The sequence below is a fragment of the Myotis nattereri genome, assembly GCF_964212035.1.
Source record: "Myotis nattereri genome assembly, chromosome: 5".
NCBI lineage: Eukaryota > Metazoa > Chordata > Mammalia > Chiroptera > Vespertilionidae > Myotis > Myotis nattereri.
Genome location: NC_138080.1, coordinates 35,767,751 through 35,791,432, shown reverse-complemented (window position 1 = coordinate 35,791,432; position 23,682 = coordinate 35,767,751). Strand labels below are relative to the sequence as shown.

At 37.4% G+C, this 23,682-nt stretch overlaps 1 protein-coding gene and 1 pseudogene across 5 annotated transcripts in view; one reads left to right on the top strand and one right to left on the bottom strand.

Annotated features, from left to right (window-relative positions):
* MSRA (methionine sulfoxide reductase A) overlaps positions 1-23,682 on the bottom strand; it is a 391,931-nt gene that overhangs the window by 341,532 nt on the left and 26,717 nt on the right. Inside the window, exon 1 of one of the 4 annotated variants that reach the window (XM_081092890.1) lies at positions 14,806-15,656. The exons of 2 other annotated variants lie outside the window; for them this stretch is intronic. In XM_081092890.1, the coding sequence (XP_080949016.1) occupies positions 14,806-14,818 (13 nt within the window). In that variant the 5' untranslated portion in view covers positions 14,819-15,656. Of the gene's footprint in view, positions 1-14,393; positions 14,412-14,805; positions 15,657-23,682 lie in introns of those variants that run through there. One more of the 4 variants, XM_081092891.1, reaches the window with a different exon arrangement.
* LOC308519229 (large ribosomal subunit protein eL21-like) overlaps positions 15,306-23,682 on the top strand; it is a 34,425-nt pseudogene continuing 26,048 nt past the window's right edge. The window contains exons 1-2 of the transcript in view: positions 15,306-15,428; positions 19,658-20,184. The product of the transcript in view is annotated as a large ribosomal subunit protein eL21-like (transcript). The remainder of the gene's footprint in view (positions 15,429-19,657; positions 20,185-23,682) is intronic.

The window sequence follows — 23,682 nt, the reverse complement described above, 5'->3', positions numbered from 1 at the left end:
TGGCCAATTTGTGATGGTGTGAGGGTCAATTAGCATATTCCCTCTTTATTAGATAGGATTATTGTGTTTTTTCCATATGAACAACTGTAAGCCTACTTTTGCCCCACCCTGTTTAATGAAATAGGCCAAATCTGACTTGTTTCGAATCCAGCTTCAAATGGATATTAACTAAATAATTTTGATGGTGCTAAAGGGAACAAAGTGAGGCTTAGATATGGGCTTAATTGAAGGCAAGGTCCTAACACTGGGCAGGAGCTCAGTAAATGTTTGTTGAATGAATGACTCGCTCCATAAGGCCATCAGGCTTGGCCTTGCATCACAGAGCCAGGGGCTAACTGAAATCTAGGATCTTGGGAGCAGGAGATGATGCACCCCACAAAGGGAAAACTTGGCATGTAGAATGTACCTATGTGTATGTTTAAGTCAGAAGTTGTGGTATCCTATCCTTCACTGGCTAGTGATGATAAAACCCAGAACTAAGAAAGGTCACGTTCATATTGGTTTTGGAACACATACTTCCATTTGATCATTTTCCTGGACAATTCAATTGTCAATGTCAAATGAACTTAATGAAATTAATAATTTCAGCTCCTCATTAAGATTCTTCATAATATACACTGAACTATGATCAGAGACAAACTGTTTCTTCAAAAATAGTATATTTCAAAATGTGTAAGTTCAAATGCAAACAGTACATCATAAAAAAGAAAGCATTTATATACTTTAGCATTTTAGTGCCCCAAATAGTATTTTAAATAGCATTAAAATTAAGTGCTAGGGAGAAAAGGGTTAATTTGATTTATCATTTGATGGTAAATGTGGTTCCTTTGCCAGTTTTTCTATTAAAGGCAGACTCTATATGCATTTTATCTCCTGGTCTTAATTTGTGTTTTGCTATGCTCGACAATTTTAATGCCAAGAGTAAGAAACTACGTGAGAAAGGGAATGTACGCATCTGAACCTGGAGAGTTGATCTAATTGAACTGAAAAAATTAAACTCCTTCTCCATCTGTTCAGTACACCTGCTGATGGAGCACCACCACAGGTAGGGAGGAAATCCATCAGAGAGCACGTATAAATAGAATTTTATTTCATCTGCTAAAAGCTTGGCAGCCAAAGTGGGAGGGCTGCCGGCACTGGCAGCCAGGCAAGAGCTCTATGCTGCTTTCATGTTTAGGTGAAAGGAGCGAGGAGACAAAAACCTAAAAACACAAAAGGAAGTAAAATTTCTCAACAACTCATATGACAATCAACCAAGTCATTAAGTTTGTTTAGAACGTGTCAGGCATTTCTGATGAGTGGTGGGGGAGACAAAGACCAGCCACACCCCCTCAGGAGGATCATACAGAAATCTGATGGGAAACAGACATGTCCACCCATCACTTATATAGCAAAGTGTATATGTTCCAACTTCCCTTGTGGCAATTATAAAATTAAATCAAGAGTGAGGAGAGCACTAATGACATGCCATATCTTTCTAAGGATGAAGTCACTGGAAATCCTAAATGTACCAAAATGTAAATACAATACAATGTATTCATGGGAAAGAGAAACCAGCAGGCCCAATCCATACACCATCAGAAGTATCATGAATGGCAAGAGGTATTTGGATTCCTCCTTCAAAGTGTAAGTCGGAGGCAGGAACTCCTCCTCACAGCCCCATCAGCCTCCGGAATGACACTCACACCTTGAGGGAGAGCAGCCAACAGCTGTCAAGGTGAATAAACCAACAGCAAGGGGAATGACAACAGGATCTTACTCTTTGAGCAAAAATGAAACCAAGGGACATCTCAAGATAGGCCTGATGTGAATATTTGGATCGGATACTTAAGAGCAAAATGTTAAAGAAGGAGAGGGGAGGAGTTGGGGGAGGGAGAAAAGGAATGTATTTATTCCACTGGGGGAAGTGTAGGCTTAGGGGAAACTTCCAATGCCCTTCAAGAACATTAAGGATATTATCAAGAAGATAATGACCTGCTATTCCATCGCCACCAAGGACAACAAGAGAAATGGGATTGAACTGTGGCAAGGGAACACTGGGTTAAATACAAGGAAGAATTTCCTGACAGCAAAGGTTATTAAACACTGAAAAGGGAAACTAGAGGCGGTTAGGGATGCTCCCTGGGGGGTCTTTAAAAAAGCAGAATAGCTTGGCAACTATCTGGGGGCGATTTAGGTGCAGCTCTGCCTGCTCCTCTGGCCTTCATCAGTGCTCTAATTCATCCCTCGGTCCGGACAAGACACATTCGCCACAGTAAACTACTGTCACACTCTGTTCAATAATGAGCTCTCCAAAGAAGAATAAGCATTAAGAAAATGGCAAAAGCTCTCTTGAAAGTAAAACTCATTTTTCTTTATTTAAACTGCATGTTAGGTTTTTGTGGTTTTCTTTTTCTTTTTTCCTAACACTTATATCCAGAAATAACCAAACAAAGTTCATCTCCTCTGATCTGTTATTCCGAAGAATTCAAAGGAGTCTGGGTGGAAGAGAAAGTGTGGGGAATGTTCTGAGTCAGAGACACACAGAATAATTCATTACATACCTCTTTGCTAGGTGCTGTTTAGCATAGGAAACTACTGCCCAGCGATTCTAGAATTTGCTTCTCAGGAAGCTAAGAAAGGAGATTCCCATTGGTTTGGCTACAAGGAAGCAGACTAAATGACATCTAAGATTCTAAAATTCTAGAGCCTTTGTTTATTTTTATGACTGTATACTTGGTATTACATTAAAAAATCGAATACTGCCGAAACCGGTTTGGCTCAGTGGATAGAGCGTCGGCCTGCGGACTGAGGGGTCCCAGGTTCGATTCCGGTCAAGGGCATGTACCTGGGTTGCGGGCACATCCCCAGTGGGAGATGTGCAGGAGGCGGCCGATCGATGTTTCTCTCCCATCGATGTTTCTAACTCTCTATCTCTCTCCCTTCCTCTCTGTAAAAAATCAATAAAATATATTTTTTAAAAAAAATCGAATACTGAAAATATTGGGGGAAACACTTGGCAAAGTATATAATTGTCTAACCACTATGCTATACATCTGAAACTAATACAAAACAATATTAGATGTAAACTGTAATTGAAAAATAAAATTTTCTAAAACCCAGAATGATCAAAACTGATTCAAAGAATATACTTGAATGGAATTAAAGATTTCTATAAGTAGATAAAGAATCTAATATCTAAAATCTCCATATAAAAATCTGTAATATTTAGTCCTAGTGATTTGACTAATACTAAATATAATAGAAGAATAAATATTTTAAACTAAAAAAAAAAATCAGAAGAGTCTCACATCCCAAAAGGTCCATTTCTCTAAATACATGAATTTTTATTCTCCTGCTATGTCAAAAAGAGAACAGAGGCTTTTTGTTGTTGATAATCCTCACCTGAGGACATTTTTTCATTGATTTTCAGAGAGAGTGGAAGGGAGGGGGAGGGACAGAGAGAGAGAAACATTGATGTGCGAGAGACACATCGATTGGCTGCACATTTCCTGAGCAGGGCCAGGGATACAGCCTGCAAAGTCAAGGTATATGCCCTTGACCGAAATCAAACCCAGGACCCTTCAGTCCACAGGCCAATGCTCTAACCACTAAGCAACTGACTAGGGTGAAAGGAAGCTTTTTAAGCCAGGACCCTCTTCCCTTGTCATACATGTCATTACACTTTGAATTTATTTGTTTGTGACCTTTCTTCACCATTATTCTATCAGCTCCATGAAGGCAGAGGGTTTATATATTTTGTCCATCACTGTATCCACATCACATAACTCCCACAGACACTCAGATCTTTTTGTAAATGATCGATTGAATGACTGAATGAATGAATGAAGGGCGAGGATTTACCTAAGTACACAGTCCCAAGTGGTGTATGGAAGGGTCAGTTATAATAGTAGCAACTTGCTCTTCTCCCAATGACCCATCACAGAGTGAACAAATGCCAAATCATGGAATGAACAAGTTATTTGGAGGTAGACTTCATTTTAGCCCTAGTATTGTCACAAATTAAACCAGGCACTTCATCTCTCTGAGCCACAATTTTCTCACCTGAAGAGTGTGTGTGTGTGTGTGTGTGTGTGTGTGTGAGAGAGAGAGAGAGAGAGAGAGAGAGAGAGAGAGAGAGAGAGAGAGAAGAGACGAGAAGAGACAAAGAGAGTTGCAGTAACTTAAGTAACAGAGAAAACAGTTTGTAAATAGATGACAGATTTCCACATATTCTTTATTAAAGTTTTTCATAAAATGTTTAAATAGTGGAGGAGTGGTACAGAGATAATAAGTGGTGCCAAATGCTAATTCCAGGGAAGAATTCAATAAGTGGAAGAAGGAAGAATTATAAAGCTCAGCCAATGAGAAGACACTTAGCTAGTTTACTTCTATGCTGTTGGGAAGTTCATTCACTGCACTAAATAGCAAACAGGTATAGTAAGACAAACATGCCCTGAGCGAAGCAGGGGCCACTGCCCTTAAGAGGGGAAAATCTGCAAAATCCAGAACAGGAGGCTTGCCCTATAGGTTTGGATTTGCAAGTCCAGTCTTCCATTGGTTATGACTTTCTACTTAGAACTTTACCCTTGGTCATGGCAAACTGTCATCTGAGAGGCAGTGGTGCCAAATGGGCTGAACAACCCAGTTTCCTATCAGTATAGTGGAGCGAGCATACTTTCACACTCACATTTTAAAATAGATACCATATAATTATTAAAGCAGTTACACATAAATAGTAACTAGCAGGGAAAGGAGAGGGAGGGCTGCATGCACAGCACCTAGCATCTGCCACCAATCTTCCTGGTTTCTGTATCCTTCTGTGTGTTCTTTTGTTTTACAAAATGATTTTGGAGATTAGGTGGGTTTTGTTTAGAGGGGACAGCTGAGGAAAGTTGGTGAATAAGTGCTACTTGATTGCACAACAAAGATATACAAGGAGCCTCAGCCACAACTCAATCCCACTTGCCCCAACAGTTTGAAATTCTCAATTAAGTTATTTTGTTAGCAAGGAGACTGGTTAGGGAAAGGAGAAAGTGCTTATTGCACTGAGATTATTTACTGTATAGAAATCACTGTAATCAGATCAACAGCACATTCTTTCTAAGGGCCCAAGAATTCCTTTTTGGTAACACTGCTGACATATTGGGAATGTGCCCATGTTACTGGTATGCTGTATGAGGCTCTGCAAATAAAATAAGACTTAACAGCAGTCATTAATTCAGTAAGTAGGGCTCAGGAACTAGGAATCTAACAAAGATTTCAGTTGACCAAAAGTCTATATGGAAAATAAAAAACTTTATCCACTAGATATTAATTAAGGGGGAGATTCTGGTGCATTCAAAGAAATATTAGTCCCACTAACCCCCTCTGCCACATCCAAAAGCACGGATTATAAGTATTACCACGAAAATAAATCATTTTTGAAAATGAAAACTGGAAGCATTCCAACCAAACACATACCATAGTTTATTTTAAAAATCGCTACAAGTGCCCTAACTGGTTTGGCTCAGTGGATAGAGCATCGGCCTGCGGACTGAAAGGTCCCAGGTTCGATTCCGGTCAAGGGCATGTACCTTGGTTGCAGGCACATCTCCAGTAGAAGGTATGCAGGAGGCAGCTGATTGATGTTTCTAACTCTCTATCCTTCTCCCTTCCTCTCTGTAAAAAATCAATAAAATATATTTTTTAACAAATCGCTACAAGTAAAATGAAAAACAAACCAAAGATTGAGAAGATATTTTCAATCCATATTATAAAGGCTTGGTATTTACAATATACTACAAATAAATAAGACAACCCAAAAGAAAAATGTGCAAAGGGTATGAATAGACAACATACAAAAAGGAAATCGAAGTTGCCAATATAAAAAGATGCTGGATCTCACTAAGTAATCAGGTACACAAATAAAAATAACAGCAAAATATTTCTTGTCCACCAGATTCACAACATTTTCAAAATCTAATACTACCAAGTATTGGTGAAGATGTGGAAGATGCAGAGATAATGAGAACTTTGATGAGAACTTTCACATCCCTAGTTCAGGGATGGTAATCGGTACAGATGCTTTGAGGAATAATTTGGCATTGTTGAGTAAAGTTGACATATTTGGTAACTCAGCTCCATTTGTAGGTAATTCCCCTAGAGATCACAATATGTGTATAGAAAACGTGTAAGTTGGCCATTATAGCATGGTTAGCACAAGGCAAAGAGCAACAGGAGAATAGATAAACTAAAATGAAATATTCTGCAACATTAGCCCTACATGTTATTAATGGGAAAAACAGAAACCCGGCCCAGGCTTTTATCTCCTTTTAAAAACAAATATTCTAAGCTAATAAAGTAGAAAATATAATCTTGTTTCTTCACATAAAATCTTTTCTTCAATGTGGTAATGGTAAACATATACTAACCTTAGGAAAGCTAGTGATTAGAGAGGGCTCAATCCCTAATTTGAGAATTTGACTCTCCTCATTAAGTAAGTAGTTAAACACAAGTAACACCCAACAGTACAAGATAAATTTAAGGAATACACAGCTCAGGAAGTGTTCACGTTATTTCACTAACTGCAAAACTAAAAATAACAGTGCTGCTGAAAAGGAGCCTGAACTTCACCCCACCCAGCAGTAACATAAAGGCCAATAAGGAGCCTGGACTTCCACCGGCACCTTTAAGTAATGAGAGAGTACCCCACTTCTCCATGTTGGTATGCTCTCAGAGGAGGGCTATTAAGATAGAAGTTTTAAATAAGATCCAGAGTCTCATACATAATAACCAAAATGTCCAGGATATAATCAAAATCACTTGTCATGCCAAGGACAAGGAAAAGCTAAATTTGAATGAGAAAAGACAATCAGCTAGTGACAACACTAAGATGACACAGATGCTAGAATTATCTGAGAAAGATTTTAAAGCATTCATCATAAAAAAGTCTCAACAACCAATTATGAACACACATGAAACAAATGAAAAAATATAAAGTCTCAGCAAAGAAATAACAGAAAAAAATACAATAGCTGAAATTAAAACTCACTAACTAGAAAGAAGACAACAATGGAAAGAATCAAGAAACCTGAAGATGGGAACAATAGAAATTAACCAATCTGAACAATAAAGAAAAAATTTTAAATAATCAGTGTCAAGAACCTGTAGCACTATACAAAAGATCTATCATTCATGTCATCCAAGTTCTGGAAGGAAAGGAGAAACGGTGTAGGCCTAAAAAAGTACTCAAATTACAGCTGAACACTTTGCAAATTTGGCAAAAGACATAAACCTACATATTCAAGAAGCTGACTGAATCCCAGAATAAAACCAAAGAAATCCATGCCAAGATACATCATAAACTCTTTGAAAACTGAAGACAAAGATTTTGAAATTAGTGAGAGAGAAACATTTTACCTAGAAAGGGAAAAAACAGTTTGAATGACAGCAGGTTTCTCATCAGAAACCACAGAGGCAGAAGGAAGTGGCACAACATTTTTCAAATGCTAAAAAAAAGAACTGTCAGCCCATAATTCTGCATCCAGCAAAAATATCCTTCAGGGAAAAGGGAAACCTAGGCATTCTCAGATGAAGGAAAACTAAGAGGCATGTGGCCATTAGACCTACCCTAAAAGAAGAGCTAAAGAAATTACTCCAAACCAGAAAAGGTAAAAATGCTACAAAAGAAAAAAACACTTGGTGTTATAATGAAATGTGACTATTATATTAGACTAGAGGCCTGCTGCAAGAAATTCATGTACAGGTAGGGTGCCTAGGCCTGGCCAGCAAATCAGAGCCAATCTGTGGGGCGACCAGCAGGGCAATCGGGGGGACCCACCTTGGCCGGCCTGATGCTGCCCACTCACCAGAGCCACCCCCCACTGCCGCCGCTAGTCACCACCCTCTGTGAGGCAACCAGCGGGGCGATCAAGGGGTCCCCGCTGGCACCCACCTTGGAGGTGACCAGCAGGGCAATTGGGGGGCAGCACTGCCCACTTGCTGGCCAGGCCAATCCCGTCCCACCACCACCGCCACTGCCACTGCTGGTCACCTCCCTCTACGGGAGGCGACAGGCAGAGCGATCGGGGGGGGGGGGGGGGGCCCTGGCACCTGCCTTGGCTGGCCTAAGGCCTGCGGGCTGAGGGCAGCTCCTGCATTAAGTGTCTGCCCCCTGGTGGTCAGTGTGCATCATAGTGACCGGGTCGTTCCACTGGTTGTTCCGTCATTTGGTCAATTTGCATATTAGGTTTTTATTATATAAGATAATACATAAATAGTATTTTATAAGTGATTAGATTATTGCCCTAATTAACTTGCAAAACTCTATTCTATAAAATAATTTGAGATAACAAATGTGGGGTTTGAGTTATTTCCACAAAAAGATAGACATAACAAGCTCTTAATCAGGTCTATGACCTCCTATTTATTCTACCACTATCTATGCCGGAAAGTCAAAGTCAACTTATATAATTTTAGCTTACAAGTTTTTTAAAAAATGTAACCTGCTATGAGTGCTAATACTGCCTATTGATCCAGCAATTGTACTTCTGAGTATATGCCCAAAAGAACTGAAAGCAAAGACTCATATAGATATCTGTATCCTCATCTCAAAGCAGCATTATCCGCAATAGCCAAAAGGGAAAACAATCGAAGCATCCATGAACAGACAAAGAGGTAAATAAAATGTGATGGTACCTACAATTCAGCCTTTAAAAAAAAGGAAGTTCTGATGCATGCTTCAACATGGATGGGCCGGAGGACATGATTCCGCTTACATGAGGTACAGAGAACAGTCTAATTCAGGGGTGGGCAAACATTTTGACTCGAGGGCCACAATGGGTTCTTAAACTGGACCGGAGGGCCAGAACAAAAGCATGGATGGAGTGTTTGTGTGAACTAATATAAATTCAAAGTAAACATCATTACATAAAAGGGTACGGTCTTTTTTTTTTTTAGTTTTATTCATTTCAAACAGGCCGGATCTGGCCCGCGGGCCGTAGTTTGCCCACGGCTGGTCTAATTCATAGAGACAGAAAGTAGAATAGTGGTTGCCAGAGACTAGGGAGAAGGGGAATGGGAAGTTGTTGTTTAATGGGTAGAGAGTTTAAGTTGGCAAGATGAAAAGATTTCTGTGGATGGATTATAGTGATGATGGTGCTGACAACACAAAGATTTCCGTGGAGGGATGATGGTGATAACTGCCATTGAACTACACACTTATCAATGGTTAAGATGGTAAACTTTGTTATGTATTTTTGCCACTATTTTATTAATGTTTAATTAAAAAATAATATCTGCCATTTATTGAATACTAACCTATGTACCAGGCACTATGCTAAGAGCTTTGCATATATTTCCTTATTTCTCCTCCCAAGGACCTTTGAGGAAAATAGGATGATCTCTGTTTTATACATGAGGGAACTGGGATTATGTTACTTGACCAAAGTTTAACAAGTTAAAAATGGAGTCAAAATTCAAACTGAGGTTGGTGAAGCTCTGAATCCCATTCTATCTACCCCATGATGGTAAGGCCTATTTGTTTCAAAAGCACTAGAATAAAGCACTCCTGAGCCTCTGACCACAATATGAACCAATTTTCACATAAGGGAAAATAACTTACAGAGGCTAACGGCAAAAGAGATATAAAAGGCATTGATATATGAGATGAAAAGAATGGCATCACTACAGAAGGTTCAAATTCTTCAAAACCTAAACCAAAATGTTTTTCACATCCTAGGATTAAGAGATTCTTAGCTATGAAACAAAATGTTCATTCTTGTAACATTGTGGAACAAAGAACACAAACAGGTAACTTTTTTCCTTTTCTACAGTTGCTTTTAGAGAAATAATATGGCCTGAGCACAACCAATGACCAAACTAAGTCATGCCTCGCAGTGGTGCTATTTGTCACAATGTGTTAGGTTTCAGAATAAACTCCTAACTCTGAACCTTTTCTTTCACTTTACCAAAATTTCTACACACTCACTTCTCCCTGTTTCACCCTGTTCTCTGGAACTCTTCCAATAACATCTCCTAACCCCGCCTGGACGCCAGGATCACACACTCTACCCCTCCCCGGCCCCAGACCCTTTGACCTTCTTCCATTGCTACTATTCCAATTCCAAGCCTAGATTCACCCCATGCCCACTCTCTCCAGGACCACCACTCACACCCATAGTGACTTTTTACTCTCTTCTAGCAGACCAACGCACAGGGCTTAAATAAGAAAGTAGGGGCTGAATTTCAGCCCCAACACCTCCTTGCTACACAATTGTATACAATGATCCTGTCTCTGTCCCGCCCTCTAATGCAGCGGTTCTCAACCTGTGGGTCGCGACCCCTTTGGGGGTCGAACTACCCTTTCACAGGGGTGGCCTAAGACCATCGGAAAACACATATATAATTACATATTGTTTTTGTGATTAATCACTATGCTTTAATTATGTTCAATTTGTAACAATCAAAATACATCCTACATATCAGATATTTGCAGTACGATTCATAACAGTAGCAAAATTAGAGTTATGAAGTAGCAACAAAAATAATTTTATGGTTGGGGGTCACCACAACATGAGGAACTGTATTAAAGGGTCGCGGCATTAGGAAGGTTGAGAACCACTGCTCTAATGGTTCTCAGAACACCTCTGGAAAAAGACTAGAAAGATGCTGATCAACACAAACTGGCCTCAGCAATCCCACATAATATCTTATCACACTCTGAATGCTAGCTGCTTCTGATATTCCAGTCTAACCACGACATCCCACATTTATCTTCACTCTCAGTGAAGTTATTACTAGGACTGAAGCCGGCTATGGGACAGTACCCTCAGCTCTCCACACTTTTCCCTCACTTCCTCTCTCCCTCTCCCTATTTTACTCTTCTCTCAATCCCTTCAGCTTCTTCCTATGCTGATAAAAAAAGACTTTCAACTTGCTGGACAATCAGTTGGTCTGCTCCATGCTTTAGACCACACCACAAGGCCTAAGACACAGTTCTGGAATCCTTTGGGGAAACTGGGAGAGGGAGAATGCAAGACAATGGAGAGCCAGCTGGGAGGGAATGGGTGCTCATGTCTTTATTTTATATTGTCTCCGGTGGCTACCTGGAGGGATTCTAATTTGGTCACAAAGATGTGGCCCTACTCTGCATTCCATCTAAGCCCATAACCAGCAACACAGACTCAAGATAAAAGCAAGCACAATGCTTTTTGTCTCTCAATCATGAGGGGGAAAATTCTTTTAATTAAATAAGATCCAAGATGTTAATAGCTGGTTCACAACTTGGTTTATTCCTTCAAAGAAGCTTTATGGGGTGGCCATTATGTACCAGTTCCTGTGCCAGGCATTGTTGCTAGGATTAAATGAGGTATCAGGTAAACTGTAATTTATCAGTTATTCTTATCCTTCTTTCTGCAACACCCAGTTATACTATGAATTCCTTATGAGCAGAAATTATATCCTAATATCCCCTACATCTGGCATAGTGCCTGTCACAAAGCAGGCCTTCTGGGATATTTGTTTAATTACTTCAGCAATCCATACCTACAGCTGAAACACTTCCCATCTTCATTACCGTTGATCACCAGCCCTGACACGGGCCTTGGCCACTACAACAGCTTCCAAGCTCATCTCCCTGGCTCATGTGATTTTTATCTCCTCTTCAGGATCTGAACCTATATTTTCTTTTTATATTAAAGTACAAGTTAATGGAATAAACAAGTTAAATGCTCATTTACATCTAGAGTCAAGAGCTGTATTTTGCCTATGAGTCTTTACGTTAGTGAACAAAGCTAAAAAAGAAAAGAAACAAAACATTAGAGTTTACACAAAGTGAACTGATTGGTTCACTTAAAATACACCACCCCTAGCAAACTTACTTTCTGAGGGCCATGCTTGCTGGCTTACAAGTATGGGGTTGGCCTCCTCTTCCTTTTACTCACAAAAGTAAACAAAGGAAAGGAAAAAATTCCTCATAAACAGGCCATTGTTTTTTACATTACAGCCATATCTTGGAAGGTTTAATGACACCTACTTTGACATATATAAAATCTAGAATGTGAGCAGTGGTTCAGTCTTCCCTGTGTAATTTCTTCCTCACACCATTTGAATTGCTTATTTTACACATTTGTCAGAAGACTTGAACTACTGGAGTTTTTTGGCCAATAAAATGCAGCAACCTAAATAATGATTAACAAAATCTTATAGCTATAAGGGCTACAACTAATTGCCTGATTTTTCATAATAACATTCTATAATACATATGTTGTGCAATAAAAGTTAATATACTTTAACCTATTGAAATCAATCTCATTATAATAGTGCTCTTTTCTATCTAGGATTTTGTACATCTATTTTAAATCCATTCCATCTGCTATCCATGTATATGGCATCCTTCCCTGTTACCCAAAATAACTTCATCAATAAAATAATAGCATACTTAAATGGGTACTCAATAAACATTTGTTTAAATGAATAAATGAGTGATTAATTATAAAATGAGAGACGACTAAGGCCCCCTGAGAGGTTTGCATTAGTTTACAAATCGTGTTTTCGTATGTTCAGGTATATACATCTAAATGAGACTTAATAATAGGCATCAAGTAGCAGTTAACTATTAATCCATTTCTGTCTTAATAATTCTACTTCAAAATATACACAAAAAAACATGCTGAGATAGAGTCCATCTACAATCATACCACTAGTATTTATATACTTTAAAATAAAATGTGAAATGATAATACTAATATGGAAATATTAATAACCTATGTCAATGTGTTTGTAAAATAAAAGGTCTAAAAGTAAAGAAGAATGCATTATGTTAAACCTAAATGTGTGCTTGAAAATGTAATCAACACAATTTCTTGAACATACCTTTAAAAAAAGGTTGTACAAAGAGTGGCTGTTATACCCAGTTAACAAGGAGCATCTTAATATGGGACCTTTTTCATGTTAAGTTATGTAACAAGTAGGCCGGAGAGAATATATTGGTAAGAAACTTTGTTGGGTATTAAAGTTAATATTTATTATTAAATCTTAAGTCCAATAAACACTATACATGTAGCTTTGCCAGTACAAAAAAAAAAATTAAATATTTCTAAAGGTATATTCTGACATCTGTGTTTTTAAATTCACTTACTTTTTATTATACTGTTAAGAAAATAATTAGACATAAAAAAGTCTGGATATAAAAATAAGTTTGCTCTTACTGAATTCGCTACAAAGAAGTTAGGAAATAAGCTAGCAAATAATTCCAACTTTAAGGGCAAATGGTCTTAAACAAACTAAAGAAGTTGCATATTTAGCAAACTTGTTTAAGAAGTAAATTAAGTAAATAAAAATCGGTAATAAGACGGTCAGTATTAAAATGTACCTGTAATTTAACTTATTGAACTTCCTTTTTGTTTCACATATTGTTGGGTTTTAGTACAGGCATGAATGATCCTGTGATCAGTTCAAAAAGGAAGACAGTGGCCAGGCAAACACCTCTTTTCCACTGCCTATCAGCACGTCTTTTATGTTTTGGCGTCCATCTTAGGAGTATCAGTGAGATGGTGTATAAAGAAGCTTATAAAACAAAGGTCGTCGTGTTGGCAACACACATGAACATTAGTGATTTCATTTTATGGAAGATCAAAATGTTGATTAGCAAAAAAGTTGAAGTAAATACTTAAGCTTAACTATGCAAACACCTTTTCATATATATTTTTACTATACTTGTATATTAAATGCCATTGCTGTGTATCATTATAATACTATAAAAATCATTTCAGAAATTCATTACTCAAAGTGCGCAATAATATAAACAAAAACAAAAACAAAAATTGTGAAAGGATTAACAAATCCATGATTGCATACTCAAAACAAAAGCATAGATCCTGGGGCAGTCTTTTATATTGCCCAAAATGATTAGTACTTATGTGGATGTATACGATTTTCCTGTATTCTTTTAGTATATAAAATAAAAAGGAAATATAATATTACAGGAAATCATAACCTACTACAACTCAAACTCTCTTCTTTAGAAATAGAATATTTATAACAAAGAGGGTGGTCCACAAAAAAACGTGCCTTACAATTAACCTATCCTACAATAATGCTGATTTTTAACAGCAGAACTATCACAATGTAATCATAACCAGGCCTAACAGGAAACATTTATTGTTAAAAATTAGATATAAAGTATAAATGCAAATAAAATACTGGGTAATATTGAAAAGAAAATCGATGAACTTTTTAGATTTTCCTTCTACTTAAAACATTTTGAGAGAGCCAAGCTGTAGTAATCGTTTTAATTATACAATCTAATGAACTAAAAATAATGGATTTTTTCCCCAAGTATTTCAATCACAGCTCACTATTTCTTATCCAAAAGATTTAAACTTCTATTCTCTACCATTCCCAGCCATTTCTGCCAACATCATAAAAATTACCTTTTATCATTTCCTTCTCACAATGAGAATTCCCTAATCGCACACATCTTTTAGACACAGACACCTCCCCACCCACCTCCCCACCCACCTCCAAAAACTGGTTCAGAGCAAAGACACACACAAAAATAATGACCAAGCTCACATTTCTTGTTTGCCCTTCAAGCGAAGTCGGGTGTCTTCAGCTTGCCTTTCTGGTCTTCAGTGTTGTCACTCATTGCTGGGGGATGTAGTTTAGGACAGCATGAAGCAGCAGAAATAAAAGCTGTTGCTTTAAGAAAACGTTTTCTTAAACACATGGATAAAACAACTTTTACTCTGACTTCCTGGCTAGGTTGCATAAAATCTTAGAAAGGCTCCTTGAAAAGTGAATGTCTATAAATGGGAAAAAATAAAATAAAATCTAAAAACTTACGTTCTGAACACATTCCGAAGGATGTCTGATTTGATTTGAAAGCAGGTTTGTATTGATGAACAAACTTTATTTTGTAGAAAATTAATATTCTCTCTAATTAGAAATTTGCCTTGCCATCTTCTATATTAATCCTGTCTCTCATGGTATAGTCATACATGCAAAAAATCAAGTACAGTATTTCCCAAATGCATGGACACTGTGGAAGCTTCATTTTGAAAAAGGCTTTTATTTCCCTAAATACTGGTGACCAAACGTCATTGAATGTACCAACACTTTCAAATAGCCCAAGAGACTTAAAAAACCTTCTAAGTTTGAAAACCAAAAAGTTCTGAGTTTTTCTGTACCCCAGGACGATTTTCTTTCCTGAAGCTCAAGCCGAGAAAGCAGACAAAAGAAGCTGATTTGACTGAGCTGTGCCAAGTCTTGCCTTTTTTTCTTTCCTCAGCTCTCCCTCTGCCTCTCTCTCTCCCTCTTTCTCTCTCTCACTCTTTGCTCCCAGTATGGCAACCTTCCGAGCAGTCTTGGCGGAGGTCCAGCCTGTGCCAGTCTGTCTGAATGCTTGTCTCCAAAAGATGTCCTTTGCGGATCAATTAATACATTTGAAAACAGGAAAATGTGGTACGGTACCGAAATCCTGGCACCAACAGCATCGACTTCTGCCAAATCACCTTACAGATTTCATGGTATCCTACCTTTCATAATCATTACTAACATGTTCCCGGAGCAATAATGGAGTACTAGAAGCCATTCGCTGTTTAGTAATAAGGAATCTGTTCCCTAGAAATGTCCATATGCAACATATGCACAACCTGCAGTAAATCAAAATTCTTCTCTGAGATGTATGTAATTTTAATAAGCACCACATACTGTATTTCTTTTTATAAGACTTGCTTTCTCTTGCCCCGCTGCAAAGAATCATGGGAGAATAGAAAAGGAGGCATCCAGATTAAAATTAAAACTCTATGCTCAAGTAAGTAATGCTTTACCCTATGGGAAAAGAGCATAGTTCTGATTGATCATCAATTCCTATTATTAAGGAAACTCTAACTTTATAAACTCAACATCTACAAAATTTTATGAAGTGAAGGGGGGAATTCTCTTCAAAGCATAAATATCAATTAAAATGAAAAGAAACTACTTAGGGTAGATTTAGTAAAATTAAGTATATTTTAATATTTGAACCTCAATTTTCAATATAGTCACTTGTTTGCTAAATTCATACTAGTGAAGTATAAATACTGTTTATTTTTATTTGTAGCATGCACATCTTTTGAAGCAAAATAGCCATTCTGTGCTTCACATATTTACCTGTCCTTTGTGGGTCAATTAATACATTTGAAAACAGGAAACTGTGGTACAATACGCAAATCCTGGCACCAACAGCATCAACATTTGCCAAATCATTTTCTAATATTTCATTTTTAAAAATCATTTTTACCTCTGATGCTTTAAAATACAGCATAACAACACTCTATGCTCACCATGGTTTCATAAAAAGAACCATAATAACAGGTTATCATCCTTGGCCCTGTCTTTCTAATGTATGTAACCTCAAAGTCTCAAATTGCTTAATCTATATAATCCTCAGTTTGCTTATCTGTCAAATATAAAAATGAGTGACTTTCTCCTCTATGCTCCAAAAATACTCTGTTTATACTCAGCATACCTTCATTCTAATTGTATTATAGTTAGCTGAGTATGTGTCCTCTACCAAGTAAATGTGTCACCTCACAGGCAGGACCATCTGTCACTAATCTAAGGAAACTGAAAGTCTTGCATAGAACTTTTGATATGTAGGTGCTCAACAAATCTCTTAGGTAAATGAATTATGGCCATGGATCACACAAATATTACTCTAAAGTTTTCTAAATCTATCTAATATGATAAAAAAACAAAACCACATATTACTATATCATAAATTTGATAGATCAGAGAAATGCTACAGAGATATAAGGGATGAATTAAAGCAACAAAAGTCCTGCGCTATCCTTTCAAATAGAGGTGGGCAGGATGACAGTGTTTGCAACATATAATAAAACGATTGAAAACTACAGAAAAAGAGAGACTCTTGAAAGCAGCAAGAGAGGAGTGACTCCTCATATACAAGGTTAACAGCTGATTGCTCATTGGAAATGACAGAGGCCAGAAGGGAGTGGGACAACATTTTCAAAGTACTAAAAGACAGAAAAAAATCTAAGAATTCTATGTCAGCAACATTCTCCCTCAAAAATCAAGGCGATGTTAAGATCCAAATAAACAAAAACAGAGTTTATTGCTAGAGCTGCCCTACCAGAAATACTAAAGGAACTCCTCTTTCAGGCTAAAATAACAGAAAATTAGACAATAACTCTAGCCCACATGAAGAAATGAAGAGCATAAATAAAGGTAACTATAAACACAAATATTAAAACCAGCATAAATGTATTTTTGTTTGTGACTCTTTTTCTCCTACCTGATTTGAAAGACAATAGCAAAAAGCAATAATTATAAATCTGTGTTGGTGGGCATACAGTTTATGAAGAGGTAAAATGTGACAGCAGGATAAAGGGGGGATAGAAAAGCACTAAATAGAAGCAACGTTTTTGTATACTATTGAAGTTAAGTTGGTATTAATCTAAATTAGATTATTATAAATAAAGATGTTAACAGTAATCCTCTGAGCAACCACTTAAAAAGGGGAGGGAGAACTAAAATGTTACCATAGAAAAATGTTTTTAAATATTTATTTAACACAAAAAAATGCAGTAATTGAAAAGCAGAAGAACCAAAACAAACAAAAAAAAAGAAACAAATATAAAGAGAAAATGGAAGAAGTATCTCCAATCTTATCAATATTTATATTAAACTTATATGAACTGAAGACTTCAATTAAAATCCAATTCACAGAATGGATAAAAATAAATTATCCAACTACATATTGTATACAAGAGACATATATTAGATTTAAAGATACAAATAGGTTGAAAGTAAAAGCATATTTTGAAAAATATGCACCATGAAAACAGTAACCAAAAGAAAGCTGGGCCCTAGCCGGTTTGGCTCACTGGATAGAGCGTCGGCCTGGGGGCTGAAGAATCCCGGGTTCGATTCCGGTCAAGGGCATGTACCTTGGCTGCAGGCACATGCCCAGTAAGGGGTGTGCAGGAGGCAGCTGATCGATGCTTCTCTCTCATCGATGTTTCTAACTCTCTAGCCCTCTCCCTTCCTCTCTGTAAAAAACCAATAAAATATATTTTTTAAAAAAAGAAAGAAAGCTGGAATGGCTACACTAATATCAAACAAAATAGACTTTAAGACAAAAATTGTTACTAAAGACAAGTAAGGACATTTTATAATGATAAAAGAGTCAATTCATCAAGAAGATACAACTATTATAAACATATATACACATAAGAAAAGAGACTCAGCACATAAAGCAAAAAATGAAATAATTGAAGAAAAAGACAATTCTTACAAATAGATAATTTTCCAATAATAGTTGGAGACCTGAAAATTCTACTTTCAATAATGAATAGAAGAAGAGGAAGGAAATAGAAGACTTAAACAACACTATAAAGCAAACAGACCTAACAGGCATCTATGAAATACTCCACACAACAGTTGAATATACATTCTCAAAGGTACACAGAACATTCTCCAGGCAGACAATATGTTAGGCCATAAAACAAGCCTCAATAAATTTAAAGCCATTGAAATCATACAAAGCATTTTTCCAACCATGATGGAATAAAAGTAGAAATCAATACCAGCATAAAAAATTAGAATAATCACAAATATATGAGAATCAAATAACACTTCTAAATAACCAATGAAGAAATAATAAAGACTAGACTAAAAATAAATAAAATAGAGAATAGAAAAACAATAAAGAAATCAGACAAAGATATTACAACAAAACTACAAACCAATATCCCTTGTGAATATAGATGCAAAAATTTCAAACAAAATACTACCAACCTGAATCTAGAAACATATAAAAAGGATTATAAACCATGATCAAGTGAGATTTATCCCAGGAATACAAGGTTGGTTCAACATATACTATAAAACACAATCAATGTAATATACCATATTAATAAAGAACAGAAAACACTTTTTCATCTCAATATACAGAGAGAAAAAAAATTGACAAAACCCAACATCTTTTCATGATTAGAAACTTCAATCTGAATAAAGAAAGGAAGAGCACTGAAGAAGGAATAAGTACAGGTAAAACAAAAAGGTTTTATTTTTCTAAATTAAGAATAGAGCTACCATAGAACCCAACAATCTCTCTTCTAGGCATATACCTGAAAAACTTGAAATCATGTATTCACAAAGATATATATACATCCCTGTGTTCATTGCAGCACTATTCACAGTGGGCAAGATAGGGAAACAATGAAAGTATCCTGTGATAGAGGACTGGCTAAAGAAGAAGTGGAACATATACACAATGGAATACTACTCAGCCATAAGGAAGGGTGAAATACTGCCATTTGCAACAACATGGATGGACCTTGAGAATATTATGCTAAGTGAAATAAGTCAGACAGAAAAAGCTAAGAACCATATGATTTCACTCATATGTGGGATATAAACTGAAACTCATGGACACTAACAGCAGAGTGGTGGTTGCCAGAGGGAAGGGGGTGGGGGCAGAAGTAAGTCCTAATATATTTTGACAGGAGAAGAGTTGACTTTGGGTGATGGGAATACAGTGCAATATACAGATCTTGTAACATAGAAACCCACACCTGAAACCTATATGATCATGTTTAACAATGTCACCCCAATAAATTTAATTTTTAAAAAGTTTTTACTTTTTTTATTTTAAGTGATCTAACAGATAATAGTTTGTCCAAAAGAATAGCAGCAAGCTTCCTTTCGGCCAGAACCACCATCTTCCAATAATTTGCCAAAGACTAACACAAAGGGAATGAGGAGAGCACCCGCTATATGTTCTCTAGGCCTTTTAGAAAACATGGAGTTGTTCCTTTGGCCACAAACATGCGAATCTACAAGAAAGGTGATATTGTGGATATCAAGGGAATGGGCAGTGTTCAAAAAGGAATGCCCCACAAATGTTACCATGGCAACACTGGAAGAGCCTGCAGTGTCACCCAGCATGCAGTGGGCATTACTGTGAACAAGCAAGTTAAGGGCAAGATTCTTGCCAAGAGAGTTAATGTACATATTGAGCATATTGAGCTCTCTAAGAGCCGAGATAGCTTCCTGAAACGTGTGAAGGAAAATGATCAGAAAAAGAAGGAAACCAAAGAGAAAGGTACCTGGGTTCAACTGAAGCATCAGCCTGCTCCACCCAGAGAAGCACACTTTGTGAGAACAATGGAAAGAAGCCTGAGCTGCTGGAACCCATTCCCTATGAATTCATGGCATGTAAGTGGGACAAAAATAAAAAAGACTTCTGTGCTGATTTTAAAAAAATAGCAGCAATGTACTCAATTGTATGCTTTATGTGTGTATGGTGTGTGGATATAAACTTATGAATGCTTATATACTAGTATAAGTGAAATGAATGACAATGATGATACAAGCGACAAGAGGGAGAAATTAGGATTATTTTGTTATTATTAGGTACTCACACTACCTGTGAAGTGGTACATAGTGTTATTTGAATGTGGATTTTGATCAGTTGTCAATGTGTATTGCAAACTCCAGGGAAGTCATTAAGAAAAGTAAAAATTGCCCAGCCAGCATGGCTCAGTGGTTGAGCATCGACCTATGAATCAGGAGGTCAAGGTTCGATTCCCTGGTCCAGGCACATGCCCAGGTTACAGGTTCTTTTCAGAGATGAAAATGTTCTGGAATTTGTGGTGATGGTTGCACAACCTAGTGAATATATTAAAACTGCTGGATCATATACTGTAAAATGGTGAATTTTATGGTATGAGAATTATATCTCAATAAAAATAAAGTTGCAGTCACTTTCTCCAGTATTTTTGAGGGTTGTGAATGATTACTTCCCAAGGTAAACCTACGAAAGCCCTTTAAGCCTCTTACATAGAGGAAATACTATACATGAGCTATAAAGCCTTGTCCATAAATCTGCTTCAGGAATCTACCCAGGACATTCTAATGCCTTACTCTGTTCTGACTTGCTTCTATCCCAGCCAACTCCAGGATTCCTGACTGCACTAAAACACCGCTCCCTCTGGCCTGCTGTCTTGGTTCTGACTCCTCAGGCAGCCTGCTCTCCTGGACTGCCAGGCCCTTTCTGAAACACTCAGTCACACTGCCTTCCCTCCCTAACTGAATTCAAAATTTTGATGGTCACCCTCCTCTACATTAGCAAATCTTATCTTCCCATGATTCACCTTGCTTTTCCCACGTACCCTGATCCCAGCAGGCCTACGAAGGCCTTCTCTGTGCTAACCCATGATCTGACTCAACCCTTCAGTCCCTGCCTCTCCTCCATCTCCCTATGGTTTCCCCTCCCAGCCACTCACTTAGACAGGACACTACTCTGTTCCCACAAAGATACTGACCATGAGACTGTAAGTTCACAATGGTACATTCATAAATATGGGGCATTTTCCTCTCAGTGTGCACTGTTTATCTGATTTACTAGTAGCCCCAAACCTAAAAAGGTTATTCAACTTCACATAGAAAGTACAATCATCCCTAGACATTTTTGCTCAGTGGATAAGAGTGTTGGACTATGGACTAAAGCAGCGGTTCTCAACCTGTGGGTCACAAACAATGAAAATACATCCTGCATATCAGATATTTACATTACAATTCATAACAGTAGCAAAATTACAGTTATGAAGTAGCAACAAAAATAATTTTATTGTTGGGGGTCACCACAACATGAGGAACTGTATTAAAGGGTCGCGGCATTAGGAAGGTTGAGAAGCACTAAAGGGTTATGGGTTTGATTCCAGTCAAGGGCATGTACCTCGATTGCATGCTCATCCCTAGCCTGGTCAGGATGTGTGCGGGAGGCAATCAATTGATGTATCTCTTTCACATAATGTTTCTCTCTGTTTTCCCTCCTCCCCCACCCCCCACCCCCGACTTCCACTCTCTCTAAAAATCAATGAAGAAATATCTTCAGGTGAGGATTAACAAAACAAAACAAAAAAAAAAAGTATAATCAGAAAGGACTGATTCTTAGAAGTTTTATATAGCCTAAAAGTTAGTGGTGGCAGATGGTAGCATGGTTAAATCTTTCTACAAATTCAGCAGAAGTCTACTGAGTGTGGCAGAACAGGAGGTCAAGTGCACAGACCTCCTCTAAACTATCCTCCAGGGAATCCCCTGGGGTCCCCTGGATGTGATATCTACAGAAGACACAGAAATGATAAGCAGGTGAGGTTCTAGGACATCAGTCTTGCATTAACTAGAGTAACTTTTTTTATGAATTATATGTATGGGGTTCAGACAAGATTTTGTTCAACAGCAAAAAAGTTTTTCTAAAAAACAGTTTAAAATCTTTTTGTTTTAAGCCAATCAAGGAAAACACTCCCTAGTGAGCTAATCTAACATGAACTTTGGGTTCTGGATGTCTCAAAATATTTACATGAGCTAATATTGTCATCTAAGATTTATGACAGTAATAAGGATCCACTCCCTAAATATATCAAGAATATATCTCTCCTGTCCACAAGACAGAAAATGGGGGAGGGGGGCGGGGGGGAAGAATAGAGTTTACTTGATCATTTACCTACTTTCTTTCCTTCCCTAGATTTAGATCTTTAGATATGTAATCTGAAACCCCAAAGAGAACAGATCTGGTCTTCTTTCCCAACTATTCATTACATCTTGAATACAGCTGTCCACTGAGAACAATTCTTTCAAGCATGATCTGAAAAACCACAATGTGCAGGCCTATGCCAGAGACATGGAGCCCCTGCCATCACGAAGCATGTATATAAACAAGTAATTACAATTATAGGCCATCCATCAGCTATGTTAAGAGCCTGACCATGACATCTTAAGGTCACAGGAAGGAAATAACCTGCTGAAGAGTCATCTACCAACCAACCAAAAGTCAAATGCTTGTCAACATTAATTAGAATAAAGAGAGAAGTTTAAAAGTATATGTATTCGTTTACACATATTTGCTGTGTTCGTATTATGTTTAAAGCAGTAAGCAAAGGCTGTTGGAAACCCAGAGGCACATTAGAAAGTGCCCCAGCTCTCAAGAAGCTTAAAGTCTAGTGTGAAGATATCTAAGACACTTACAAATTACTAAGCTTTATATGATAAGTGTTATTATCTAAATATTTCCCTGAATCCTGACTTTTCCATGCTTCTTCCTGGTATCATAACATAAAAGATAAATTGCCTTTCCATAAAGTTCAAATGTGGCATTATGATGGCCAATTCAAATTATACCTACTCTTTCCTCCTTCTCCTCTCTCTCTTCTCCATCATTACACACTAGTCATTATCTGCATTCATTTATTTATTAAATCGGGATTTACTGAGAACTGCTTATGTTAAAAAACATGGGGTAGAAGCCACAATGAACACAAATGACATAAACAAAAGGTAATTTTGCATTAATAATAATAACCATGATAATAAGCACTTTCACATTCTTTAATTCATTCACTCTTTAGCCAATGTTTGGAGAAAGACAGATTATCTTACTTTATAGATGAGGAAACTGACATCAGAAGTTATGTGATTTTGAGAAGAACCAAGATGGTGGCATAAACACCTATACTTGCTGCCTCTCACAACCACATCAAAATTACAACTAAAAGGCAGAACAACTACCACCCAGAACCACGGGAAAGCTGGCTGAGTGGAAGTTCCACAACTAGAGAGGTGAAGAAAGCGCATCGAGACTGGTAAGAGGTGCAGAGGCATGGAAAGGCCTGGCACCTGGATCTGCTGCTCTTTTAATCAGGAGGGAGATACAAG